General features: G+C 36.2%; 2 protein-coding genes across 6 annotated transcripts in view; both read left to right on the top strand.

Moving 5' to 3' along the window:
* The window catches only part of LOC127934861 (glutamate receptor ionotropic, kainate 5-like), a 79,555-nt gene extending 76,851 nt beyond the window's left edge, over nt 1–2,704 (top strand). For all 3 annotated transcript variants that reach the window (XM_052532389.1, XM_052532390.1, XM_052532388.1), the window contains exon 23: nt 242–2,704. In XM_052532389.1, the coding sequence (XP_052388349.1) occupies nt 242–853 (612 nt within the window). In that variant the 3' untranslated portion in view covers nt 854–2,704. The remainder of the gene's footprint in view (nt 1–241) is intronic.
* Nucleotides 2,705–5,601: 2,897 nt separating this feature from the next.
* Nucleotides 5,602–21,505, top strand: LOC127934964 (carcinoembryonic antigen-related cell adhesion molecule 1). 3 transcript variants are annotated; one of them, XM_052532554.1, is made up of 10 exons: nt 5,602–5,734; nt 8,269–8,322; nt 8,763–9,047; nt 9,619–9,900; nt 11,612–11,881; nt 14,107–14,385; nt 14,958–15,212; nt 16,140–16,254; nt 19,690–19,745; nt 20,237–21,505. In XM_052532554.1, the coding sequence occupies exons 1-9, from the start codon at nt 5,686–5,688 to the stop codon at nt 19,697–19,699; spliced, it is 1,599 nt and encodes a 532-aa protein (XP_052388514.1). In that variant the 5' UTR covers nt 5,602–5,685; the 3' UTR covers nt 19,700–19,745; nt 20,237–21,505. The 3 variants fall into 3 exon arrangements, with proteins under 3 accessions (XP_052388514.1, XP_052388512.1, XP_052388513.1); XM_052532552.1 differs by having other exon boundaries at nt 19,687–19,745; XM_052532553.1 differs by lacking the exon at nt 5,602–5,734 and adding an exon at nt 7,943–8,075 and having other exon boundaries at nt 19,687–19,745.
* The last annotated feature ends 1,604 nt before the right edge of the window (nt 21,506–23,109 follow it).

The raw sequence follows: 23,109 nt of genomic DNA, 5'->3' as shown, positions 1-23,109 counted from the left end.
ATGTAAATTATTAACCTTATAATTCCATGGGCATTTTAATATATTTTATTATATTATCAAGTAAATAATGAGCAGCTGTTATTGGGCCTTCAAATATTGTTGGGCGCAATGAAGGGTTCCGTATGAGATGCGAATAGTGATGCACACAGAAAATGATGTTCTGCTTTCACTTTTTGTCTTTTCTGCTTATATATGTCCTTCCTGACTCTTTCCGCTCTGTTCCTCTCTGGTCCTCGCTAAGGTGTCGGTATGTCAGGAAATGATGACTGAATTCAGAGACGTTATCTCCTGTAAAAAGAACTCACGGTTGCGGCGCCGGCGACCCCTCTCGTCCCAGGGCATCCTCCGGCACCCGGCCCGTCTCACTTTAGGAGCTCCTCGTCAAATGCGCCTCGTGCGGGAGATGCGTCTCAGCAACGGCAAACTCTACAGTGGGACAGGACCGTTAACTGGCGCCGCAGCAGGGCCGGGACTTGGTGGGGGCGCTGCAGAAATGGGCCCTGGCCCCCAGCGATTGCTGGAGGACCCTCTCGGCGCCAGTGTCCCCGGTAGCACACCCGCTCTGGTCTCCACGGCGGTGCCCCGCGGCTGCACACACGTGAGGGTGTGCCAGGAGTGCCGACGGATCCAGAGCCTCCGCTCTACGTCGTCTTGCTCACGCATCTCACCACTGGCCTCCGCCACGTCCTCTCTCCCTCGTTTGCCACCGCCGCCCACCTCCGCCTCTAATACAAACACTGACAGCGAGGGAGGAGGCTCAGACAGCCCACGCAGGGCCAAACCCACACCCCCTCCAAGGCCGCTGCCGCCCACTAAAACTCCCTCCACTGATCTCCTCTGCCAGCAGGACTGAGAACAAGAGTAAGGAAACTTTTTGTCGGGACGAAAATGTAATGTAAATGAGTGCTGGAGGACAGACGGAAACACTCTGCCCACGCCTTCAGTCAAAGTGACCTGTGGGATACTGCAAATAAAGGCCATTTTTGGATGCAAAATTACACTGAGTGAGAGCGAGATGATTCAGCCAACCGCTTGTTGTACAAGTGTCTGGTTTTAACACCACATCTTGCGGAAGTGCTCAGAAGGCCAGTGAGATTTGGCATGCTGTTGAGACTATGTAATGCATATCCTGTGAGAGTACGCTATGCAACATGTCATGAAGGGAAAGGTGGAGGAAAACTATGAGGGCAGCTATTCGTTTTGCATAGAAGTGTGGATCTTCTTCATGCTTTTTAATGGGGGACTACGCTTCTGTGAGAGTCCGGAGGAGTCTGCACCTAAAATGTGCACATTGAACTGAAACGCAAATTCATTTTATTTTATTTCTTCGTTCTTTTTGGGGTTACTATTCATTTTTATGCCTGAATGTCTCTTGCTTGTTTTCCTTTCTAGCTTTTCTTTGATTTAATTCTTTCAGTTTAAAAAAAGACTATACCTGTTTTTCCCTATTGTTAATTTCTCGGAGGAGAAAGTATATAGATTTTTTGGGGAGGTTTTGTGGTCAGGAATTGGTTTTCCTCTTCTTCAACCTCTAAGATTACTCACTTGGTTTCCGTCTCTCATTTTAAACACCAACTGTTAAAGGTTAAAATAAACATGAAAGGCATTAAAAACCCAGATTACTTCCATAACGTGACACCTTTCCAGTCAAAACAGGATATTCAAGCAGGGGAATGTAGGACGGGATGAAAAACTCCAAAAGTGTGTGTTCCAGACCTGAATGTCATTGGATTATGGAGTGTACAGTAAGATTCACCCTTTAGACCGTCTCAGCAAATCCCATTGGTAACACTGCTTTCCAAATCAACACTTGTTTGCTATTTTTGCCATAACCTCCATTCTATTATTGTTAACCATCATTGAATTACTGAGCTCATTATTGGCAAGATTTTAAATAGGCTGCATTACTGTACTTAATACAGTACTCTATATTAATGCCAAATTGGCAGTTGGTTATTATTAACCTCGAAGATGTCAACTAAACAAGAAAGTTACAATTTTTAGCATTTTCCCTAACATGCACTGGGGAATTGTTCACAGTAAGACCAGGAATGTGTGTAAAGAAACTAAATAGGATCTGTTTCGATTTCATGTTGACTTTAACCAGCTTTCCCTCAGTATTTTGCAATTCTCAAGAACATGGAGAAACAGTGACAACAACAATAAGATGAGACAGAAAAGCCTTTTTGCATCTGAAGGGACATTTATCGGTTTATGTGAGAAGACGGTTAATGATGCTTTTCATGACCGAACAAAATGAGCCTGTATCATGAATGGTTTGTTGAAGTGCACTGGAAGTTGCTGTCTGGGTGCTTGTGAGACGCAGTTATCCATTTACTGTATGTCCAAAGTGTAAACATAGCAGCCCTGTGTAGAATCTGCAGCACTATATCATTCATATTTTGGTGCTTTATGATTGTGTGTGAGAATGAGTGTGTGTGTGTGTGTGTCAAAGAGAGACACAAATGTGAAAATCTTTTTTTTCCTTTTAATTAAAGGTGATTTTTTTATTTCTCATTAATTTTCAAAGATTTCTATACCAGTGCTTGAAGAATCACACCCACAGTAAAAAAAAAAATAAGGCAAATGATACAGATTATATTGTTATTCATATTCCAATAAAACTGTGGGGTTATGTAGGAGGACTGTTGCCCTCTTTCGTTAACTATATAGACACATGTTTGGAATAAATCAGTGATTCAAACTGTGACTTTTACCCTTGTTTGTTTCTGTTAGCTTATAAACTACTTAGGTTTTCTCTCTCTCTCTCTCTCTCTCTCTCTCTCTCTCTCTCTCTATCTTATTCTGTTATACTTTGGAACAATTTTGCAATGTAAGTTATGGATTTGTATACTAACCTGTAACCATGACATGCAATGAATTTCATTGATCATTTTCATTTCTATGCTGCATCTAGAAATTAAGACAGTATTTTACTTTTTTTTTTTTTTTTTTACGTTCTCCTGTAAAATTATATTCTATCCTTTTATCCTTTCCAACAACCAATCCTTAAGAAGTCCTGCCATGGAGCACCGCCCATAGTGAAATCTTATTGGTCCAAAAGCACACTCCACATAACCAATACTGTATATAGCATAAACCAAAAATATTTAATTGTACAATATTAAAGTAATTATTTTATTTGCTCCTGAGAGTTTGCATACAAACACGACTTTTATTTTTATTTAATGATGTTAAATCATTCCCACTCATATTCTCAAGTATACCTGACATTTGGTTATGAATTAAATAAGGGCAGCTAAAGGGAAATGATAAGATGACCAGGGGCGGATTTAGTAAATATGGGGGCCCCAGGCAAAATATAGAAATGAGGCCCTATACTTTTGCACATATTTACCTGGATCAACCTGAGGTGTTTTTGTTGTTGTTGTGATGCTCAATGGTGCCCCAAAGTTGAGTCCAGTGTTTTGACAGTTTTCATGTTCCTTTATCAATGGCTTTCTTTCATGTTGTAGACGAAGAAATAGCAATTGATTTACAGTTGAAATGTAGGTTTTCACAAAAACAAAGTAAATTATAAATTGATTAACCTCACATTTGAGCCTTTAAACCTTTTTTTTTTCTTCGAAAATTGCAGATGGGATTATTGAAAATGCACATTCATTCTCAGCCAGTAGGAGGCGCCTCTGGAACATCAGAAATATAGCAGTAAACAAAGCAGTTCTGCGCTCAAAAGCTACGTTATCAGATAAAATATAAATACCATGAAAACCTTTCTGAAGACAGTCGGTTCCGTTCAGATTAATTCATATAAAAACATGAATTAGTGAGAATGAGAAAAGTGTGGAAAAATATCAAATTTATATAAAATACATTTAATTTCATTTTAAAATTTAAATGAAACAAAAAAAAAAACGTGAAAAGGAAAGTATGCATTTACACACCCAAGGATTATAGGCTTTTCAACCAAAAAAATAATTTGGGTCCTTTTCATAAATGAGTAAGCAGCATTTAAAACAACAAACATACAGTATAATACAAAACTGGTGATACACAAGCAGCAGGTTCAATGCATATACGCATATTTTTGTCGTGGTAATAAACGCAACTGTTTGTGTGTCTGAGCTTAATGTGTATCTCGTGTATGAAAAACATTTAAGGGGGCACTTGGCTTTTCAGGGCCCACGGCGGTCGCCAACCTTTGCCTAATGGTTAAGTCCACCCTTGAAGATGACTAAACATCTTTGCAACAGAGTGAAATAATTTGAACAAAACTGCCTTCCAGTGGTTGACAGAAGCATTACCCACGGATAGTGGCTTCATTGAGATATTCTCAGGCTAGTGCAGTGTTTTATATGATTTTCTGGGTGTCTGGGGTGAAGTTAGGGCAGCACAATGAGAGAAGATGGGAAGAAGCACAGACTGTTATTTCAAGTGAAAAGAGCAAGATTGGTTTAAAGGAAATTACAGAAAAGGACAAAATGAAAATCAATTTTTAAACAATGTCACCTAGTCCTAGTGAAAGGGTCAGAACGTTACAGAGAGAGAGATGCTGTAACTATGCATTTAAAATACTTGACCTCAAATGTGTTGTTCCCCTTGTGTGCTCCCTGACATTACAGTCAAGTGGATTTTTAATCAATATCCTAAGTAAAATAAATGCGCAATTTTTAGGTAAAAATCATTCATTTGCATGTGATGTCTCAATTTGGTCAGTCTAATTGAGTTTGCGTCTTTCACAGAAATGTTTGTGCTTTTTTTTTTTTATGGGACAGTAAGTCAAAACTTCTCTTTTGGAATCAAAAAAATAATAATAATAATAAAAAAAAATATATATATATATATATATATATATATATATAGAGAGAGAGAGACAGAGAGAGAGAGAGAGAGCGTTGTGGGCGATTTCAGTCTCTTTTTAATTACAAGAACAATAAGCTCAAGGTGGAGTTTGACTCTGGTATATTATCCCACTGCACTACTTGAAATCTTACAATTGCTTTAAAAACTAAGTCATTAAAGAGAGTTTCCCCGTTTAGTCATGTTGTATCTTGTTTTGGACACTAAATAAGCCAGGACTGTCCCTAGTCCCCTCTCCAAACATAGAAATGTGCTGTCCCTGATGTACTTCACAATAGTGATGAAACTGACCAGTTTTTTTTTTTTTTTTTTTTTTGTCTTTTAAAATTTCCTTTCTAAATTAATCTACCACATATACACATGAGACAAATAATTATGCAAGTTAAACACTTTCATATACGCAGGTGGAGTGTCTGAATGAACTCATCACCCATATCTACTACTGTAGGTCAAACATATTTCAAACCTGAATGACTTTGGCCATGTAATGTCATGTTTACATGTAGATTACCGCTTGTTCATGTAATGTAGGGATTCAAGGTTTTGACATTTTTTATGATTTTATTCATTTGTAATTTTTCATGAACCCCAGTTTTATGCAAATAGGCACATGCTGTGCGCTTGTTTGTGGTCAGGAACAAAATGCCAATGACAAATGAGTAGCCTACTAGAGGGCAATGTTTCCCAATGTTAATGAAGCACAGTAAAAGATGACACCAGAAGAGTAGCCCACTACAGGTTGAACTGGGCGGGATTTTCTGATCAACTGGTTGGGCGTGTAGTGGTAGCTTTCTCAAATTCTTACAGAGAGTTCACACCGTCTCACATTCCTGTCTGTCTCTCCAGGGACTCGCATCTCTCCATATGGATTTCTCTAACTTTTGGCTGCCTTTGCTCATTTTGGCCGCTCTCGGTAAGCTAAAAACACTAATTAACAAAGATAAAAATGTCACTTAGCACTTTTAGACATTTATTTGTAAATTTCCAAAATTAACATTTTTCTGTCTAAATTTCATTTAAAGATATTAAACTGTAGCCTACACCAGGACTTGATGTGTAAGGTGTAGTTTTATTTGTGATGAAACTGACCAGTTTTTTTTTTTTTTTTTTTTTTGTCTTTTAAAATTTCCTTTCTAAATTAATCTACCACATATACACATGAGACAAATAATTATGCAAGTTAAACACTTTCATATACGCAGGTGGAGTGTCTGAATGAACTCATCACCCATATCTACTACTGTAGGTCAAACATATTTCAAACCTAAATGACTTTGGCCATGTAATGTCATGTTTTCATGTAGATTACCGCTTGTTCATGTAATGTAGGGATTCAAGGTTTTGACATTTTTTATGATTTTATTCATTTGTAATTTTTCATGAACCCCAGTTTGGGAAAACTCGCTGTATGTAATGTTTAATGCATTTCATGACATTGATAACAAAGATTGAAATATATAAATTGTTGTTGTTTTAATCAATATGGTACACAATAATCACATTCTACAATATATGTGATAAGTCTAAATCCAGATTTTGTTATTAACTACAATTATTTTTTCACATAATCTAATTAGTAATGAACTACAGTTTGTAGGCTAAGTATCTACCCAACACTGCCCTTAAACCAGCTGACTCTTAAATTCTGAGGTTACAAACTTATTTGAACTTTTGAAACTGTATATATATACACACACACACACACACACACACACATAGAAATTAAGCTGGCCAAGAATTTACCCCGAGACACAATCATTATTAGACTATACTGACAGCCATTTCAATATGTATTAACTTGATTTTTTTCCCTCCTGAAGGGTAACAAATGTTTAATTTATGGCCCTGTGCTAGATAAGAAACCATGTGATTGCAAGTCAATTTGCTTAGTTTGCAACTAATAACTACCCCAGGGCAGTTATTAGTAGGAGGTATACTTAAATCAGAAAATGGTACAAAAATATGTTATCTTCAGATGATTGTTTTCAGTTTCAGCTCACTCTTGAGCAGACCGACTGCCAGCAGTGTTATTCCATGTCATTCATCTCTCCAGGGGATCCTGGAAGAAGTGTGAACACCTGTAACGCTTCCTAGACGGTCGTGTTTTTCACAGGCATCTGTGTCTGTAAGGTGTTCTTGCAGAGCCACACAAGCACAGCTGAGTGTCCTTTGACTGAGAGATGGATGAGGAAGAACTGCAGCATGTGGCAGGTGGGCGAATGCAATATAGATTTCACAGATGAATCATCACATTTTCTTATCAAAAAATAAGAAATTTGAAGTCCCAAAACACTATTTATCAATATCTCTGAGTGCATTTCCAAAGAGACAACTAGGTAAAAGACAAGTCTGTCACTGTATCTCATGATGCCATGGTGGTAGATTAATAGAGAACAGATATAAATTTGTTGATCTAAGATGCTGCATGTGATGGAGAAAACGAAATGTAATCACTGTTTTTTGAGCTCCTTTAAGCTTTTAACAATCAGATCACTATTGCCAGTTATTAACTTGTGACAGAATTTTGGCTTTGCTTTTTTTCTGCCACTCCTATGTGCAAGCATGAAGAGTCTCATTTTGACACTAGGAGTCAGTAGAAACCAGAAATACAAATCCTCATCCCCAAATTATATACTGTAGGAGTTAAATGTTTTAAGTTGTCTAATGCAATGATTCCTAACAAGGGGTATGAAGCAGGTTATATATGTATATATATATGTGAATTGTATTCACATTTATTTGTATATTTAATTGTATTTATATTTGCAGGCCTATATTGCTATACATTTGATTTATTTATTTGTACATGTTTTTTCTTACGTGCACATATTTCAATGTTAACATGTTAGCCTGATCTTGTGCGTGCTTTTGTATTTAATACTACTTATTATTTATAGGCTACTGACAGTTTGTTTACATTCACTGATTCAGTATTTTATGCAAATAGGCACACGCTGTGCGCTTGTTTGTGGTCGGGAACAAAATGCCAATGACAAATGAGTAGCCTACTAGAGGGCAATGTTTCCCAATGTTAATGAAGCACAGTAAAAGATGACACCAGAAGAGTAGCCCACTACAGGTTGAACTGGGCGGGATTTTCTGATCAACTGGTTGGGCGTGTAGTGGTAGCTTTCTCAAATTCTTACAGAGAGTTCACACCGTCTCACATTCCTGTCCGTCTCTCCAGGGACTCGCATCTCTCCATATGGATTTCTCTAACTTTTGGCTGCCTTTGCTCATTTTGGCCGCTCTCGGTAAGCTAAAAACACTAATTAACAAAGATAAAAATGCCACTTAGCACTTTTAGACATTTATTTGTAAATTTCCAAAATTAACATTTTTCTGTCTAAATTTCATTTAAAGATATTAAACTGTAGCCTACACCAGGACTTGATGTGTAAGGTGTAGTTTTATTCGTGTCCTGACTGAAAATGCTTCCTCTTATAGGATGCTGCTCCGAGGGAGGTCTGCTGGTCACCGACAAAATGAACGCCGTTGTAGGTGAGTCGATCTATGGTTTATGGTCTGTGGTGTGTTTTTATTTATTTTAAAATAATTTTGCTAATCATTAAATAGTCTGTAAAACTGGGGGGAAAAAATAATGCTTTCAGTAATTTTGTAATTTAGAAGTTTGCCACAATTATTATTGTATAGCCTATTATTTATTTTAGGAAATTATTTGAAAAAAAAAAAGTCTGCCAAATCAAATTCAGTGTGGTATAACCAAGCCATTTTGTTGTTATGTGACAAGAAAACCTGTTGTGTACTCATGTGTGTATTCAAGGTGCAAGGATAGTATTCGAGCATACTTTCAATAGATGGTTGCATCACCATTGGTTCATTAAATCAAAATATTATTTAAAAATTAAAACAAATTAAATAAACCTATTCATTAAAAACTTAGCAAAGGTGTTTAGATTTCTCTTTACTTCACTGACCAGGTAAATATGTGACCTTCAAGACAACAATCACCTCAACACAGGATTTTGTAACCATAACATGGAATTTCAACAAAGTTGAAGGAATTACACCAATAATCTCAAACGTTCTATCATCAAACACCGAAGACATTGATGAGAAATACACTGGCAGAGTCATCTACAATAAGACGACATGTGAGCTTCAGCTCGGGCCGCTGGTGAAGGAGGATGAAGGGGAATATACTCTCACTGCAGTCACTCTCAAAGGAAAGCAACTGATTGGACGGATTGATCTTGTGGTTCTTGGTAAGTACTGTCCAGTGCAATCAAAGGTCTACAGTGAGAAACTAGACTCTATGGTGGTTAATGTTTGAGCAGGTGAATGAAGAAGGTTCAAGTCCCGCACAAATTTGTTAAGAGCATTAATTAAATACTAAAAGTGAACTCCACAGTAGTTCTCAAAAGAGTTTCACAGAACAACAAAAACGGTTTGTATTTGGTCCTTGAAAACAATGAATGATATGATTGAATCAGCCCTGGTGGATGGTAGTGATGACTCATTTTATGACTTGATTTTAACTTATGATTGTAACATGATTCATTTTAAAGACATTCATTCAGTGAGTGAAGATCAAACGTTGACAGAGATTTTAGATCAGTCTAGAGAGCTCTCTTGATGTATGTTGTCAAATCTCAGGGTTGGTTATCCAAAGGATGTTGGTTGGATTGTCCAAAAAGCAAGTCATGACCTGTCACTATTATGCCAAGGCACTTAACCTCAGGTTCCTCTACAGTTTCATTCCTTGGGAAAGTCTAAGCAAGAACAAAGATTTTTCTGATTGAACACAATCCATGGTTTTTTTCTTCTTTTCTCCAGAACCAGTAACTGACGTTAAGATTTCATCGAATGTACCTGAAGCAGTAGAGTTCAACAGCACCGTGGTTCTTACCTGCTCTGCCAAAGGCTCCTTCACATACAAGTGGAAGAACGGTTCCGACCCTTTGGTGGTGGATGGCACACGTGTACAGCTAAACGCAGCTGGCAATGTGCTAAATATTGCTGAAGTTCGCCGTACAGATCTGCGAGGACCCATCTTCTGCATTGCAGAGAACGCACTGGAGTCCGGGACGAGCGCTCCCTTCAATCTCACTGTGATCTGTACGTACCTGATCACACCCACACATGCTTAGTCTGAGACAAATACACAAATGCCTTTAGGAACAGTTCAGCCAAAAAGTTGTCATTCAAATCCCATATGATGTAATCTTTTATGTTTATGCAATATTTTCCAAGCAATGACAAAAAAAGGTCTAAAGAAAAATAAGCACCGTAAGTGGTGCATACAACTTCTGCAATATATTACAAGCATTTAGAAGCCATTCTATTGCATTGTGTCATGAACAGTTTACAATTTTAGTTGTTTTTAACTCAAAATCCTCTTGTTTGTACCTAGTTTTTGTCCAGGTTACACAACATACCATTTTTTTAGCACGAATATGCAATATCGTGGACTTCTGGGGCCCTACGCAAAACTGTGTTGGCAGGACGGGGCGGGGTGGTTTTTTTCATGGGTTATGATTGGTTGTGAACGAATGGATGAAACGCATTTGTCTGTTTCACTCCGTCTCGAATCGCACTCGCGAAAAGTGCTTGAGAAACTCTTCAACTTCGTTTTTTTTAAATCTCGCACAGAACTGTACGACATTCACGTTACATGATTGGACTGATTTTTATGTAGAATGGATCGTTGGTTGTTGAAGAAATGATCATTCATGTTTTCATAACCACTGGCCAAATTCAAAAACGAAACAAAAATGAAAGCATCTTTTAGAGCAACGGGGGCCCCCTGGTGTTTCGGGGGCCCTACACAGCTTGCATATTTAGCGCATAGGGAGGATCGGCTCTGTGAATATGGGATAAATGTAGGATTAAGCAGAGGGGAAGATTAACAATTAAACAGGACTTACATTTCACTCTCTTCCGAAGGCGAAGGCGAGTTCTTCGTGTTATTGTGTAAATAATGCCACAACTTACATTTTTGGGCTGAACTATTGTATTAAGACAATGATGGAAATGTTATATAATTAACCTGATTGTACAATGAAGCTGATTATGTGTCTTCACACAAATTCACACATGTCTGCACAAACAAACACTTGCAGAGAAACTTACTGATACACTTACTGATGCAGATAAGTTAAGGTTGTCTTTTGTTTTACTGTCTACGATCTTTGTCTCTGCAGATGGTGTGCACTAGAAAGCACACAACACTAGAGATCAGAAAATACTTTCTAGTTCAGACAAGTTCTGTTGCAGGTGGAGGAAAATATGCAGGCTGAGCTTAGATAAAATATGTTTGTGAATGAGCTTGTGAACCGCAGGAAGAGGATGAATGTTTTAGAATAGTGTTTGATTATGGATGTGTGCATTTAGATTCTAAACGGATCCAGATTAAATCTCTTTGACGTGCATGGTTTGGTCATGAAGTAAATGCAGTGCAGCAGAATCTGGAGTCTTAGACTATAAACGCTTTCTAAAAATATTTCTGAGCTGCAGAAAGATTCAATGGCCAAAATTTGAACTCTAACCACATTCTGATAGTCAAAATACATCCTCCTGATTTAAAGATAACATTTACACTCTCCTGATAAAATGGAGGATGTGAAATGGTGTGACATGACACAACATTTGTTTTTCTTCTAGTAAAAACTTAAATTGTTGTTAAGGCTTTGTTTTCAAAAACTGAAATTGTATTTGCTAAAATCTTAAAATTATCAAAAATCTCTAAAGCGAGTACTTTTATGAACCTTTACTTGTGCCTCTTTTATTTCAATCATAATTTTTCTTTCTTCTTTTTTCCTTTGTCTAGATGGCCCAGAGAAAATCATCATGACACAGACTCCAACAGATTCGTTTCTTAAGAAAGGCTCTAACTTAACACTGGCGTGCTCTGCCCAGTCTGACCCTCCCGCTCAGCTCAAGTGGATGTTTAATGGGGGGGAGATGCCTCTGAAGACCACCTCCAGCATTACCCTCACCAATCTAGATGAGACAAACAGTGGAAACTATAGCTGTGTGGCCTACAATGCGAAGACCAACCGCTACATTTCATCGCCGGTTGCTGTGGTGTCTGTTATGGGTAAGTCAGAAGTCTAAATGCATGTACAGATGCTTTGTATACAAACGGAAGTTGCATCAACCATGCATTGTTTCTCTAGTGCTTCTGTTACTACTGCTATTTGAGTAAATGCAAATGCATACATTCCACTATAAAAAATAGGTTCCAATAAGAAGCAATGAGAGTAAAAAAAAAAAAAATCAATTCTCAAATCATGTTGACAATAAGTTAACAACTTTTTTTTTTCATATTTACTTAAAATATAACTTCATTTATTCTGCAAATAAAAAAAAAGGAAATTGTTAAGAGTCTGCATAGAACCTCCATTGTTTTTAAGAGTGTAAGTTAGTAAAGACACCCGTTGAAATCTTTTGATTAGCAGTGGGGCAGAAAAGAGATAGACATGCTTTACCACGGTGTCTTCATTGCCAAGAAGTGAGATAAGGATAAAAAAATATAAAAAAAATGTGAGTACTCTGGAAGAGGAACAAGTATATTTGCCTTGAAAGGATGATGGAAACAAGACTGAAATGAGATTTGAGATCTCTGTTAAATAATGAAGGGTTAGTTTACATAATTCTAAGTTATTAAGTACTTGTGTCATTCCAGTCCTGCAAGTTTTTCTTCCCTGGAACACAAAAGTTGAATTGCTGCTGGTTGCATTTCTCCAATGCAATTACTGTACAACGAGTGGGAAGATTCGAAATGAGGAGCAGATAGAAATTTAAGCTGAGACTCCCAAAATTCTTGACATATTGCTTAGCTCTTCTTTAAATGTTCAATAGTCCTTTACAATTTATTAATCAATCAAGATCAAGATGCATTTTCATCATTTGAAAAGCTTGAAAGCTTCAGGTCCTCATTAATTGTAATTGCATGAAAAAAAAAATCAGCTGGTTGCTTTTCAGAATTAGTTTTTTGATGTTACGCTGAAAAAAAAACCCGTCAAACAAGGTTGGAATGACATTTGATCGAATTTTGATTTGTGGGTGAACTATACTTTTAATATCATCAAGAATGGCTTCCTGGCTTACAAGTGCTTTTAAAAAGATGATCATATTTAACTGCTTCACTCTGAGGTCTGCATCCGCTCACATTAGTGGGTGGAGGTTTCAGGAATGTTCTGCTTTCTGTGATTGAGGGCAGATTGATTTTACAAGGCGTCTGAACCTGTGGTCTCAGGCTCTGTGGCTTTTGTAAAGAACTGTCTTCCCCTGAGGTGTTTCCACATGTGTGAAAACCACAGTCTAAAGAAAGCAGAGTACAAACCGTCTGAAGTCACATAGGTTTTAAGGCAGGTACCGCTCGGCTAAGGTTTCACTTCCAAAATACTGAAGTGATCTGTCAGTGAAAGGCTCATCTTAAATTTCTAACTGCAATGTGTTTTTGTTTCACTGATTTTGTTTAAAATTTAAATGCAGACCGTTCGTGCAAATCAGATTTCACAAGATCTTATTTGAAGAATTCTCTTGGGTTACAAATTAATTTCTCGAAAGCGTTTCTATAGATGAATTGAGAGAGTTAATTCGCAGCTATTTGCATGCGTCTTACCCGAAACTAAAAACACAGGCGGTAAAGGAGGAAGACAATGTGTGCTGAATGGTAATTTTGCAGGTATTCGCTGAATGCAATGTGTCTGAATCAGACTGGGACATTCCACAGTAATGATGTCTGAACAAACAAGAGGATAGTGCCAGAACAAAGTCCATGGTTAAAAAGTACTGTAAATGCTTTGGTGAATGAAGCTGTTGAGAGGTTATCTCACTCAGATGAGATCAGATCATAGGATATGTCTATGGGTGGCCGGATGTCTTAATTGCCTAAAATGTCCAGGTTTGGCTTTGTTCTCTAATTGATGTGCTCTCTATAGTCCTTATACATGATATGTATTGTATTTCTATTGCTTTAACCATTCTCTGTAGATCCCACCTTCTCGCAAGCCCTGCTATCGGTCAGTTTACTTGTCAGTAATTAATTAACTTCAGGTAATAATGGGCAAACAAAGTTAATTTTGAAATCCCGACAAGGATTGTTTTTTTTTTTTTATATATATTTTAATATTTTTTTTTTGAATATTTTCAAATAGCAAACATTTGTTTTTAATCAAATAAATGCAGCTTTGGTGAGCGAAATAACTTTTCAAACTTTATTCTGTCCTGCTAACTCACATTATGTCTGTCGTTGAGGGTCCATAATCTGACAGCGTCACTTATTTTTTTGTCTTCTCGTCTGTTCTGTTCTGCTAGAGGCCTTGTCTGGTACAAATATCTCCAGCTCCTTATCACTTCTCATCGCTGGCGTCAGCGCGGTCAACATCTCCTGCTCGGCAGCCACTGGAAAAGCCGAAAGCGTGGAATGGCTGAAGGACAACAAACCTCTGGTTCCTGGTGACCGTGTCATTCTCTCAGCCGACAAGAAAACTCTGACCATCGTTAAAGTTGTTAGAGAGGATGCGGGCGACTACAAGTGCCAGCTGAAGAACAAAGTCAACCTAGACGAAAGCACCTATAAGATGGACATCATCTGTAAGTATCCAAGAGAGGATAGTTTCAGTTGTAATACAGTATATGTGATCGGCTCTTCACTGTGATCTCTCATACAGTACATCTATTCATCACAAGAATTCACTGTGACTCAACCAGATGTGATTTTAAAAGGTTTCAATTTATACATATTGTATACATTATATATTACAATTAATAAATATATTTCATTTCATTAATACATTATTTATAAAAAAATCTATATATACATTTTAAATTAAATTTAAGATATAAAATATCACTTATTTTAATTTTAGATATTTATTATTACAAAATTAGTATAATATTATGTTTTTCCACATTGTTTTACTGAAATCTCATTGATCATAAATCCACCTGTTATATTCATTGCTGAAAATGAAGCATTCTGATTGGCTGAGATTCCATCACTTTGGGAAGTGTTTCACTTTGGGGGACAGAGACATGTGTGATTCCTGTATCACTTTTCTTTTGTTCTCTTGTCTAAACATTAGCCTGTCATGTTTTCTTTCTGCTTGTGTTGTTACCGACTGTGATGTAAATGTGACTGAGCCAATCTCTCCGATGTCCCACAGATGGTCCAGAGAACGTGAAGGTTGATGGGAAGAGAAATGTGAAGTTTGAAGAACTTGTAAAATTAACCTGCTCTGCAGAGTCTTTTCCTCCCAGTACATACTCATGGAAACACAACGGTACATCGATGAACTCCAGCAATGCTGTCATTACAATTAACAAGGCTAAGATCACGAACAGTGGCCCGTACACCTGCGAGGCACTCAACCCCTTCACGAAAATTATTAAGTCAACGACTCACACACTTGCAGTCACAGGTAAATGTGGCAGTTCATGGATTCATTCCCATTCTCAGCTAACAAAACCTAAAACCCACATCTAGGCATTTTTAAGATTATCGGTTAAGGCCATGATGCCGATTAATGCCAATTTTGAGTTGTAATTCAAATACCGATAAATCATATACTGATTTACTGGCAAGACAGATTTGTTAAATAATAAGTCAATATTTATATTTTACATTAAGTAATGCTACTTAATCAAATTTAATAATTATGTTATTAAAGGGTATATTAAATCAGTGATCAAACATCCTGCTTTCTGGCCAAGTTAAAACTTATAAGTCATTAATATTAGCTATTTTACATTATATATGACCCTGTACTACAAAACCATTCATAAGGGTAAATTTTTCGAAATTGAGATTAATGCATCATCTGAAAGCTGAATAAAATAATCTTTCCTTTAAAGTATGGTTTATTAGGATATATGACAATATATGGCCGAGATGCAACTATTTGAAAATCTGGAATTTGAGGGTGACAAAAAAAAAAAAAAAAGTTACGTTTTCCAAATGAAGTTCTTAGCAATGCTAATACTAATCAAAAATGAAGTTTTGATATATTTATGGTAGGAAATCTACAAAATATCTTAACGGAACCTGATCTTTATTTAATGTCCTAATGATTTTTTGCATAAAAGAAAAATCTGTATTTTTGACCCAAACAATGTATTTTTGGTTATTGCTATAAATATACCCCAGCGACTTAAGACTGGTTTTGTGCCAAAATTTGTGCCAAATTGTACAGTTAATAGCAAAATAGTAATAATAAAGTGATTATTTTTATTGATTTCTTTTAATTTATACATTATTATAAAAATAATAAAAACTGCAATTAGATATGTGACTGTTTTCTAATTAAATGAAATTGTCTATAATAATCTAAACACCTCCTGTTTTGCAGAGGTTGGTGAGGTAGACAAGGCCCTGTCTGGAGGAGCGATCGCTGGGATTGTAATTGGTGTGCTTGTGGTCGTGCTCATTATTGCTTGCATTATAAAGAAGAAGAAAAAAACAGGGTACGTCTAAAATTCATTTCTCTTCCCTCTCGTCCCATTCAGCAAATCCATATAAACATGGGTTTGATTTTGAATTCTAATAAAAAAAGAAGCTTTAAAAGCTGTTAGATGGCTTGTAGATCTTTACTCTTCATGTCGCCCATGTCCTGTTCTTCTCATTTTTTGTACCCTCAGATGTTTAAACCTAATCATTAGGCAGTGACGGTTCTGGGTTGTACATGCAAATGACTTCAGTACTTAACATTTTGACCTCACAGGATACAGGGGTGGTTTCAGTAAGAAAGTGAGAAAAGAAAGAAAGTGACGTGACATTCAGCCAAGTATGGTGACGCATACTCAGAATTCGTGCTCTGCATTTAACCCATCCAAAGTGCACACACACAGAGCAGTGAACACACATACACACCATGAACACACACCCAGAGCAGTGGGCAGCCACGTATACTGTGGCGCCCGGGGAGCAGCTGGGGGTTGATGCCTTGCTCAAGGGCACAGAAGTCGTGGTTAGCTGGCCCGAGATTCGAACCCACAACCCTAGGGTTAGGAGTCAAGTCACCTTTATTTATATAGCGCTTAAAACAAAATACATTGTGTCAAAGCAACTGAACAACATTCATTAGGAAAACAGTGTGTCAATAATGCAAAATGATAGTTAATGGCAGTTAAAAGCAGTTACAGTCAAATTCTCTAACCACTAGGCCACGACTTCCCCGTGATGTCTTCAAGATATGTTTGTCAGAGAGGATGAGTCATGTTCTGCCACTTCCAGATTCCATTCCAGTCACTTAGATTTGCCAAAGGCACTGTTTAAAACCAATTGAAGTCAGTTATTCAGGAAACACTAGATTATTGCTACATCGTAACTCAAGTCTTTTCAGTAATTATTGTTCAGTCTTTCCTGTAGTGTTTTTTTTTTTTTTTAACCAAGGATGCTTTTATTAGATTAAAAATGACAGTAAAAACAATACAAATTGTGAAATACTGTTGCAATTTAAAATAGCAGGTTTCTATGTGAATATATTCCTGTGATACAAAGCTGAATTTGTGAATAATTACTCCAGTCTTCAGTGTCACAAAAAAAAAAAAAAAACCTGACCCAAATCTTTTAAACTGTAGTATGTGCTGTTATTGGAATAGCTTGTGTGAAAATGAAAATAATGTTGCTCCAAAAACCTGTTTCAAACCAGGAAACAGGAAACACCAAAAAAGTAGTTGATTTGTATGATTCACACACATATACATTACACATCTAAATTTCTTCTATGTTTGATATTTTGTGTTCTGCTACATCATTTTCGGAATGTTTGGATTAACACTGGAATTTTCATTTCGGGGTTTACTATTTCTATTTGGGCCATTACTGAGGACATTTATATTCCCTTTGTGTTCTAAAAACAAATGGCTGTGTCTTCTCTTCTCCACTCTCTTCCCTTCTTCAAACTTTTTATCACCAAATACTCCAAGTGCTGAGGTCTGTTTCCCAAGCATTCCACACTTAGTCCTTCTACACTTGACTCTGAACGCAGACGACAGCATGCATTTCTATCTTGTGCTAAAAGACAAAGAAACTAGAGGACAATGTTTTTTTATTTAGTCTGGAAAAAGTTTGACATTGGTTTTATCAGGTAGATGATAGTACACATTAAGTCTGTCTTGTTTAGACATTTGTCTAATCGCTACAAGAAGAGCTTTAATACTGATCATTTCATGGAAGGCTCAATTGACTTTGATAGGATATGTTGCAAATGGAAAGACAGGAAATACTGGAAATGCCAAAACTAAGCGTCGAGAGATCTCATATGTAAATGCAACTGATTTGTCTAACAGATGCTTCTTTGATAAGACACTAGCATGACTCACACTCACAGAAATACAAACACATACACAGAAACTGCATGCAAAACCGCCCAGGTATAGGTGTCTCACATTACTGACCTCATTTATCATCCACAGTGCATTGCATTTCTTAGATAAGCTTACATTTTTGAAATGCACATTTTGTGAAAAGATCTGAAGAGTTTTGCTAGCTAAATGTATCTGATCATTAACTGGAAGTTACAATTCAAGTTTTCCATCTATGACAAATGCATCCTGGGAGGGAGCGAAGCCCAGCTTCCCTTCATTTGTTTTCTGATGTCTGTCATAGATAACATACATCCTTAGTTCATTTCCTCTTAGACCACCAGCAAATGTTTTGTCTTTATTAGATATTTTCGGTAATAGGTTAGTTTTTCTTTGTATGTTTTTCACAACATATAAAAAAATAAGACATTTGTGAAGATCGATTCTGTTTTTTGTTTTTTTTATATATTCTTACCATTAATTTTGTTTTGACTAACTGTTAGTCTCTTTGGCAAATTTTTATATTCAGGTGAATAATGATGAAATGACATTTATCTTCTATATAATTCCTTTAATCCAAATCTCTGGTGAATCTGGAAAGAATCAGAAGGAGAATTAAAAGCAGATTATTTAGGAATGTCAGTCATGTCCACACAGGTCTGTCTCTGTCTCTCGGTCTTAACCTTGTGAGCCGTGCACAGCTGTCTGTCTTGCTGCTCGATTATTTCGCTTTGCTATCTGTCGTGCATGTCAATGAAGTCTCACAAACACCTTGAGCATTTGACCTATTTGTCATAGCACAAATTTGTCAACTATTTATTGTCACTGGAACAGAAATTTATTTTGCAGGAATATATACAAATGTACATTTGTGTGGAGTTAGTACGATTTTTTTTTTCACTTTTATTCAGCAAAGATGCTTTTAACTGATCATAAGTGACATTAAAAACATGTATAGTTTTACAAGAGATTTATATTTCTAATAAATGTTATTTTTTGGAGAAAAATAAAACGGCAAAAATAAAAAAATCCTGAAATAATTCTCGATTTCTACTATAATGGCTGCTGACAAATCAGCTTTTCCATCACAGGAATAAATTGCATTTTAAAATGTATTAAAATTGTTAAAGCTCTTATTTTAAATTGTAATAATATTTCACAATATTACTGTTTTTATAAAAGTTTTTATAAAAGTTATTCAAAAATAATATAAAAAAACCCCACCAAATTTTTGAATCGTAGTCTAGTTATATTTCATTGTATGCTGCAACTGACATGATTCAATAACAATAGTTAAAAAAGCTAATTCAAAATAAACTTTTGTGTTTGTGTGTGCAAAGTTTGTGTGTATGTATCTTAATGCTTTTTGGCATATCAAAATGTTGGCTTAATAGTAGAAGAGTCTTCAGTCACTTATGGATTGGAGTTCTACAGAGCCATTGTTTTTGTGTTTGGTGACTACACCCCATTCTTTCATAATATTGATAGTTTATTTCACCCATTTATTCTTCCATGTATGCAATAATAAATTTGCTCATCATGTAATTACTTCCTTCTATCAATAACTTGATTTTTTTTCCCTTTTTTTAGTAGTATTATTTAGTATTCCATCTTCGTATTAAAGCGAGACCTGGCAGTGAATTGACCTGGTAAGTGCATAGCATCTTTTGTTTCGGTACAGCAGGCTAACATTAATTATTTAGCTTGATCTATTGTTGTTTTCCATGCTAGCTTTAGGACCTCAGGCTGTTGACTTTCCTGTAACCTGCTTCCGGGCATTTAAAGACTTATCGCATATCAGTATCGGTTTTGGCAGCACATGTTGATTAAGTGCCTGACTTCACTCTGTACACTTTCGCAAAGATATGCTTGAAAAGACAAGAGGGATATGGTTCGATCTGAAGGACTAACAAAGGATTGTCTCTGCTTTTGCAAAACAACTAGTTTTCATGTCTGTTTGTTGGTTTTGGGAAGCGTTCTGCAGTGGAAGCCTGTTTTACTCTCGGCATTGTAATTTTAATAGTAAATGGGGAATATATGTGGTGTTCGGATGTGCTGAACATATTCTTAGTCTGTCTACATATTTTTGCACGCACACATCTATTACAAGGATAACCAGATATGTTTATCTCTTCCCCAGAACGTACCAAACAAGACCAACCCTTCAGCCATTTATCAGCCCTTTTTATCTGCAAAATCCTTCCATCAAGGCAACTGGAAAAACAGCCCTCACAAGTGACTTAAACCTGCAGGTTTGGCCCTTTCAGGAGCTCAACGTCTTTTTAAATGTCCATTGTTTTTCTGTTATACCCTGTGCAAATGTGCCCCAATCTTAAGGACACGATAAAGGTCAACGGCGAGACTGTTTACCTTCACCTGTGTCTCTTCCTTCCCTTGGATGAGGTGGACAGCTTCTTTTGTTCCTCAAGAAACATGAAACAGTCTCCATCACCCTCTCAATCCTTCACCTGACCTTAAGTCGATAGTTGTAAAGACTTCTAAAAAAAAAATCCAGCATCAAAAGCACTAAAGGGTGACGAGACCGTCACGTGTTCGAGAACTGAACGCACCCACAAGGCACTGAAACATCCAGATTTTAAGACCTGTTCAACATGCTTGGAAGTCCCAAGGCAATGAAGATGACATTTGGCCAACTTAACTCAAAGCCGAAGGCACTGCTGAGTTGTCGTTGGAAAGTCATTCGTGGCAAAGCGTGCCTTGGAGATCAGATGCAGAGCCTAAAGCTTCTTACACCTTTGCAATGTTTTTCTACATTTTTTTTGTAACCCCTTGTCTCTTCACGTGTCTCTTAGTGAGTCATACATATTGTCGTTTAAGAGTAAGGCAAGCTCCAACATGCTTGAACTGAGAAGCAAAAAGAAAAAAATGCATTTCTGTGGACAGCCCCATACCACAGTTTTGCAGTGAAATTGCTTCTCTGTCCCCACAACGGTTCGTCCTGCTGTAATCAGGATTCCAACGGATTCGGGTTCTAAAACAGGCCTGTTTTCAAAATCACCTTGAGTTGACACAAACAGATCTGAAGTTTAAAACGGGACATTATTTGTGTTATATATGTATCTTTAAGTTGATTATTGTGTTCCAGTAGGTCAGATTTTTTTTTTTTTCCTTCTTATCAATTGATACCCAATCCTTATTCTTTCCTTTGTTTGTTTAGTATTTCTCTTCAATCACAGCAGCGATCTTGAAGATCTTGTAGTGATCTGTTTGATGTTGCATAGATCTCTCTAGCTCTAGATCTCTGCATCTGTAAAAAATCTGAACGTGTCTTCATAGGTTTGTTATTATAGAGGGGCGAAGCAGCCATCATCCCTGGTATCTCCCTTGCATTTTTAGAGATTGCAAAGTTTTTTTTGGACAATATATAATATATATCAGAAAACATATATTTGTGCATATATATATATATATATATATATATATATATATATATATATATATATATATATATATATGCGCAAATATGTTTTCTGATATATATTATATATTGTCCAAAAAAAACTATCCTCTTTGATGGTTTAAACAATTGACTTTTTATTTGAATATATTTCATTAAGCTTCACTATTTACAATATATATTTAGCATATATTTGAAATATATATTGGCCACTATATACGTATATATAATTTATAAAAAAAAATTGCCACATGGGCTAACTGAACAAACATCCCAATAGAAATGTTTCACGCCCACTTAAACAACGACGACTGGGTAAATAATATCATTTTTATATGCTAATCTACCGTCTATACATACATACACACATATGTATGCATGTACAAATCACGCACTAACACATTTATTTAATATATTTGTAGTCCCATTAAGCATTAAGAAACACAAATATCAAATAATGCTAAGCTTTATAACTTCTTGCAAACCTGCAGACAGCTTTATCTCCAGCAGCCTGTGTGTGTGTGCGTGCGTGTGTGTGTGTGTGTGTGTGTTTTGTGGTCTGGGCTGTTTGCATGGAGAGACCAGTAATTATACGGGTCTGGCCACAGATACTCTGAATGAACAGTTAGTTTGTACTGTACACACTGTGGAGACAGACATGCTTGAGTCATCGTTTGTCAAGGTTTAGATGTAATGGCTTATACAAGGTGTTGAATTGAATGTGAAATGTTTTTTGTATAGTATAGATAGAATTTAAATTTGAATTGAATAATGTCAAATTTGAAATAAAAATTTTTTTTTTTTTTATTATTATTGTTGTACACAGATTTTGTTTAGTGAATTAAATTTATTTGAAAAGTCACCAGACAACATCTATAATTTGTGAAATATTCTCAGGTTGTATTACAGGGTGTTTATATTCTCTCAGAGTGCTGTGCAGTCATGTTTTATATACTCAATGTTGCTTTTACTATAATTTATTTTCAAATGTTTTGCTTTTTTGTAACTGTTGTATATTTTGTGTCTAAAAAGGGATGTTTGAACTGCCCAACTTTTTGTCATTTATTGATTAAAAAGAAAAATAATCATTGTAAGACTTGAATTTAATTTTTTATATTTTTTTTTTTACAGAGGCTTGCTTTACCATGGAAAAATACAAAAATAAAAATTATAATTGTGACCCTTTTATTCTCGCAAATTGAGTTTACATCTCAATTCAGTTTTTTTTGTTTTTGACGTGGAATAAAAGAAAAAAAGGTAATTGCGACTTTTCACAATTCTGACTATTTTGCAATTATGAGTTTATATCTCAATCTCAGAATTGCGAGCGAATTTCTCAAAAATGCAAGTTTATATCTAGCAATTCTGCATTCATATCTTACAATTCTGTTTACATCTTGCAGTTCTGAATTTATATAGAAAAAAAAAGTCAGCATTGTGAGAGCTGACAACATTTTTTTTCTCCCCTCACAATTAGCACTTTTTATCCTCTGGTAGAAAGCTTTTTTTAGTTTTCAAAACCCATTTTAGTAAGATATTTTAGAGGTCTCAAGAAATAAATGATGACTGAACGTGAAAGAGTTTTTGAGTACAAA

Source organism: Carassius gibelio, chromosome A19, assembly GCF_023724105.1.
Source record: "Carassius gibelio isolate Cgi1373 ecotype wild population from Czech Republic chromosome A19, carGib1.2-hapl.c, whole genome shotgun sequence".
NCBI classification, from domain to species: Eukaryota; Metazoa; Chordata; class Actinopteri; order Cypriniformes; family Cyprinidae; genus Carassius; species Carassius gibelio.
The sequence above is the reverse complement of the archived record's forward strand: the minus strand, read 5'-3'. Positions and strand labels throughout refer to the sequence as shown.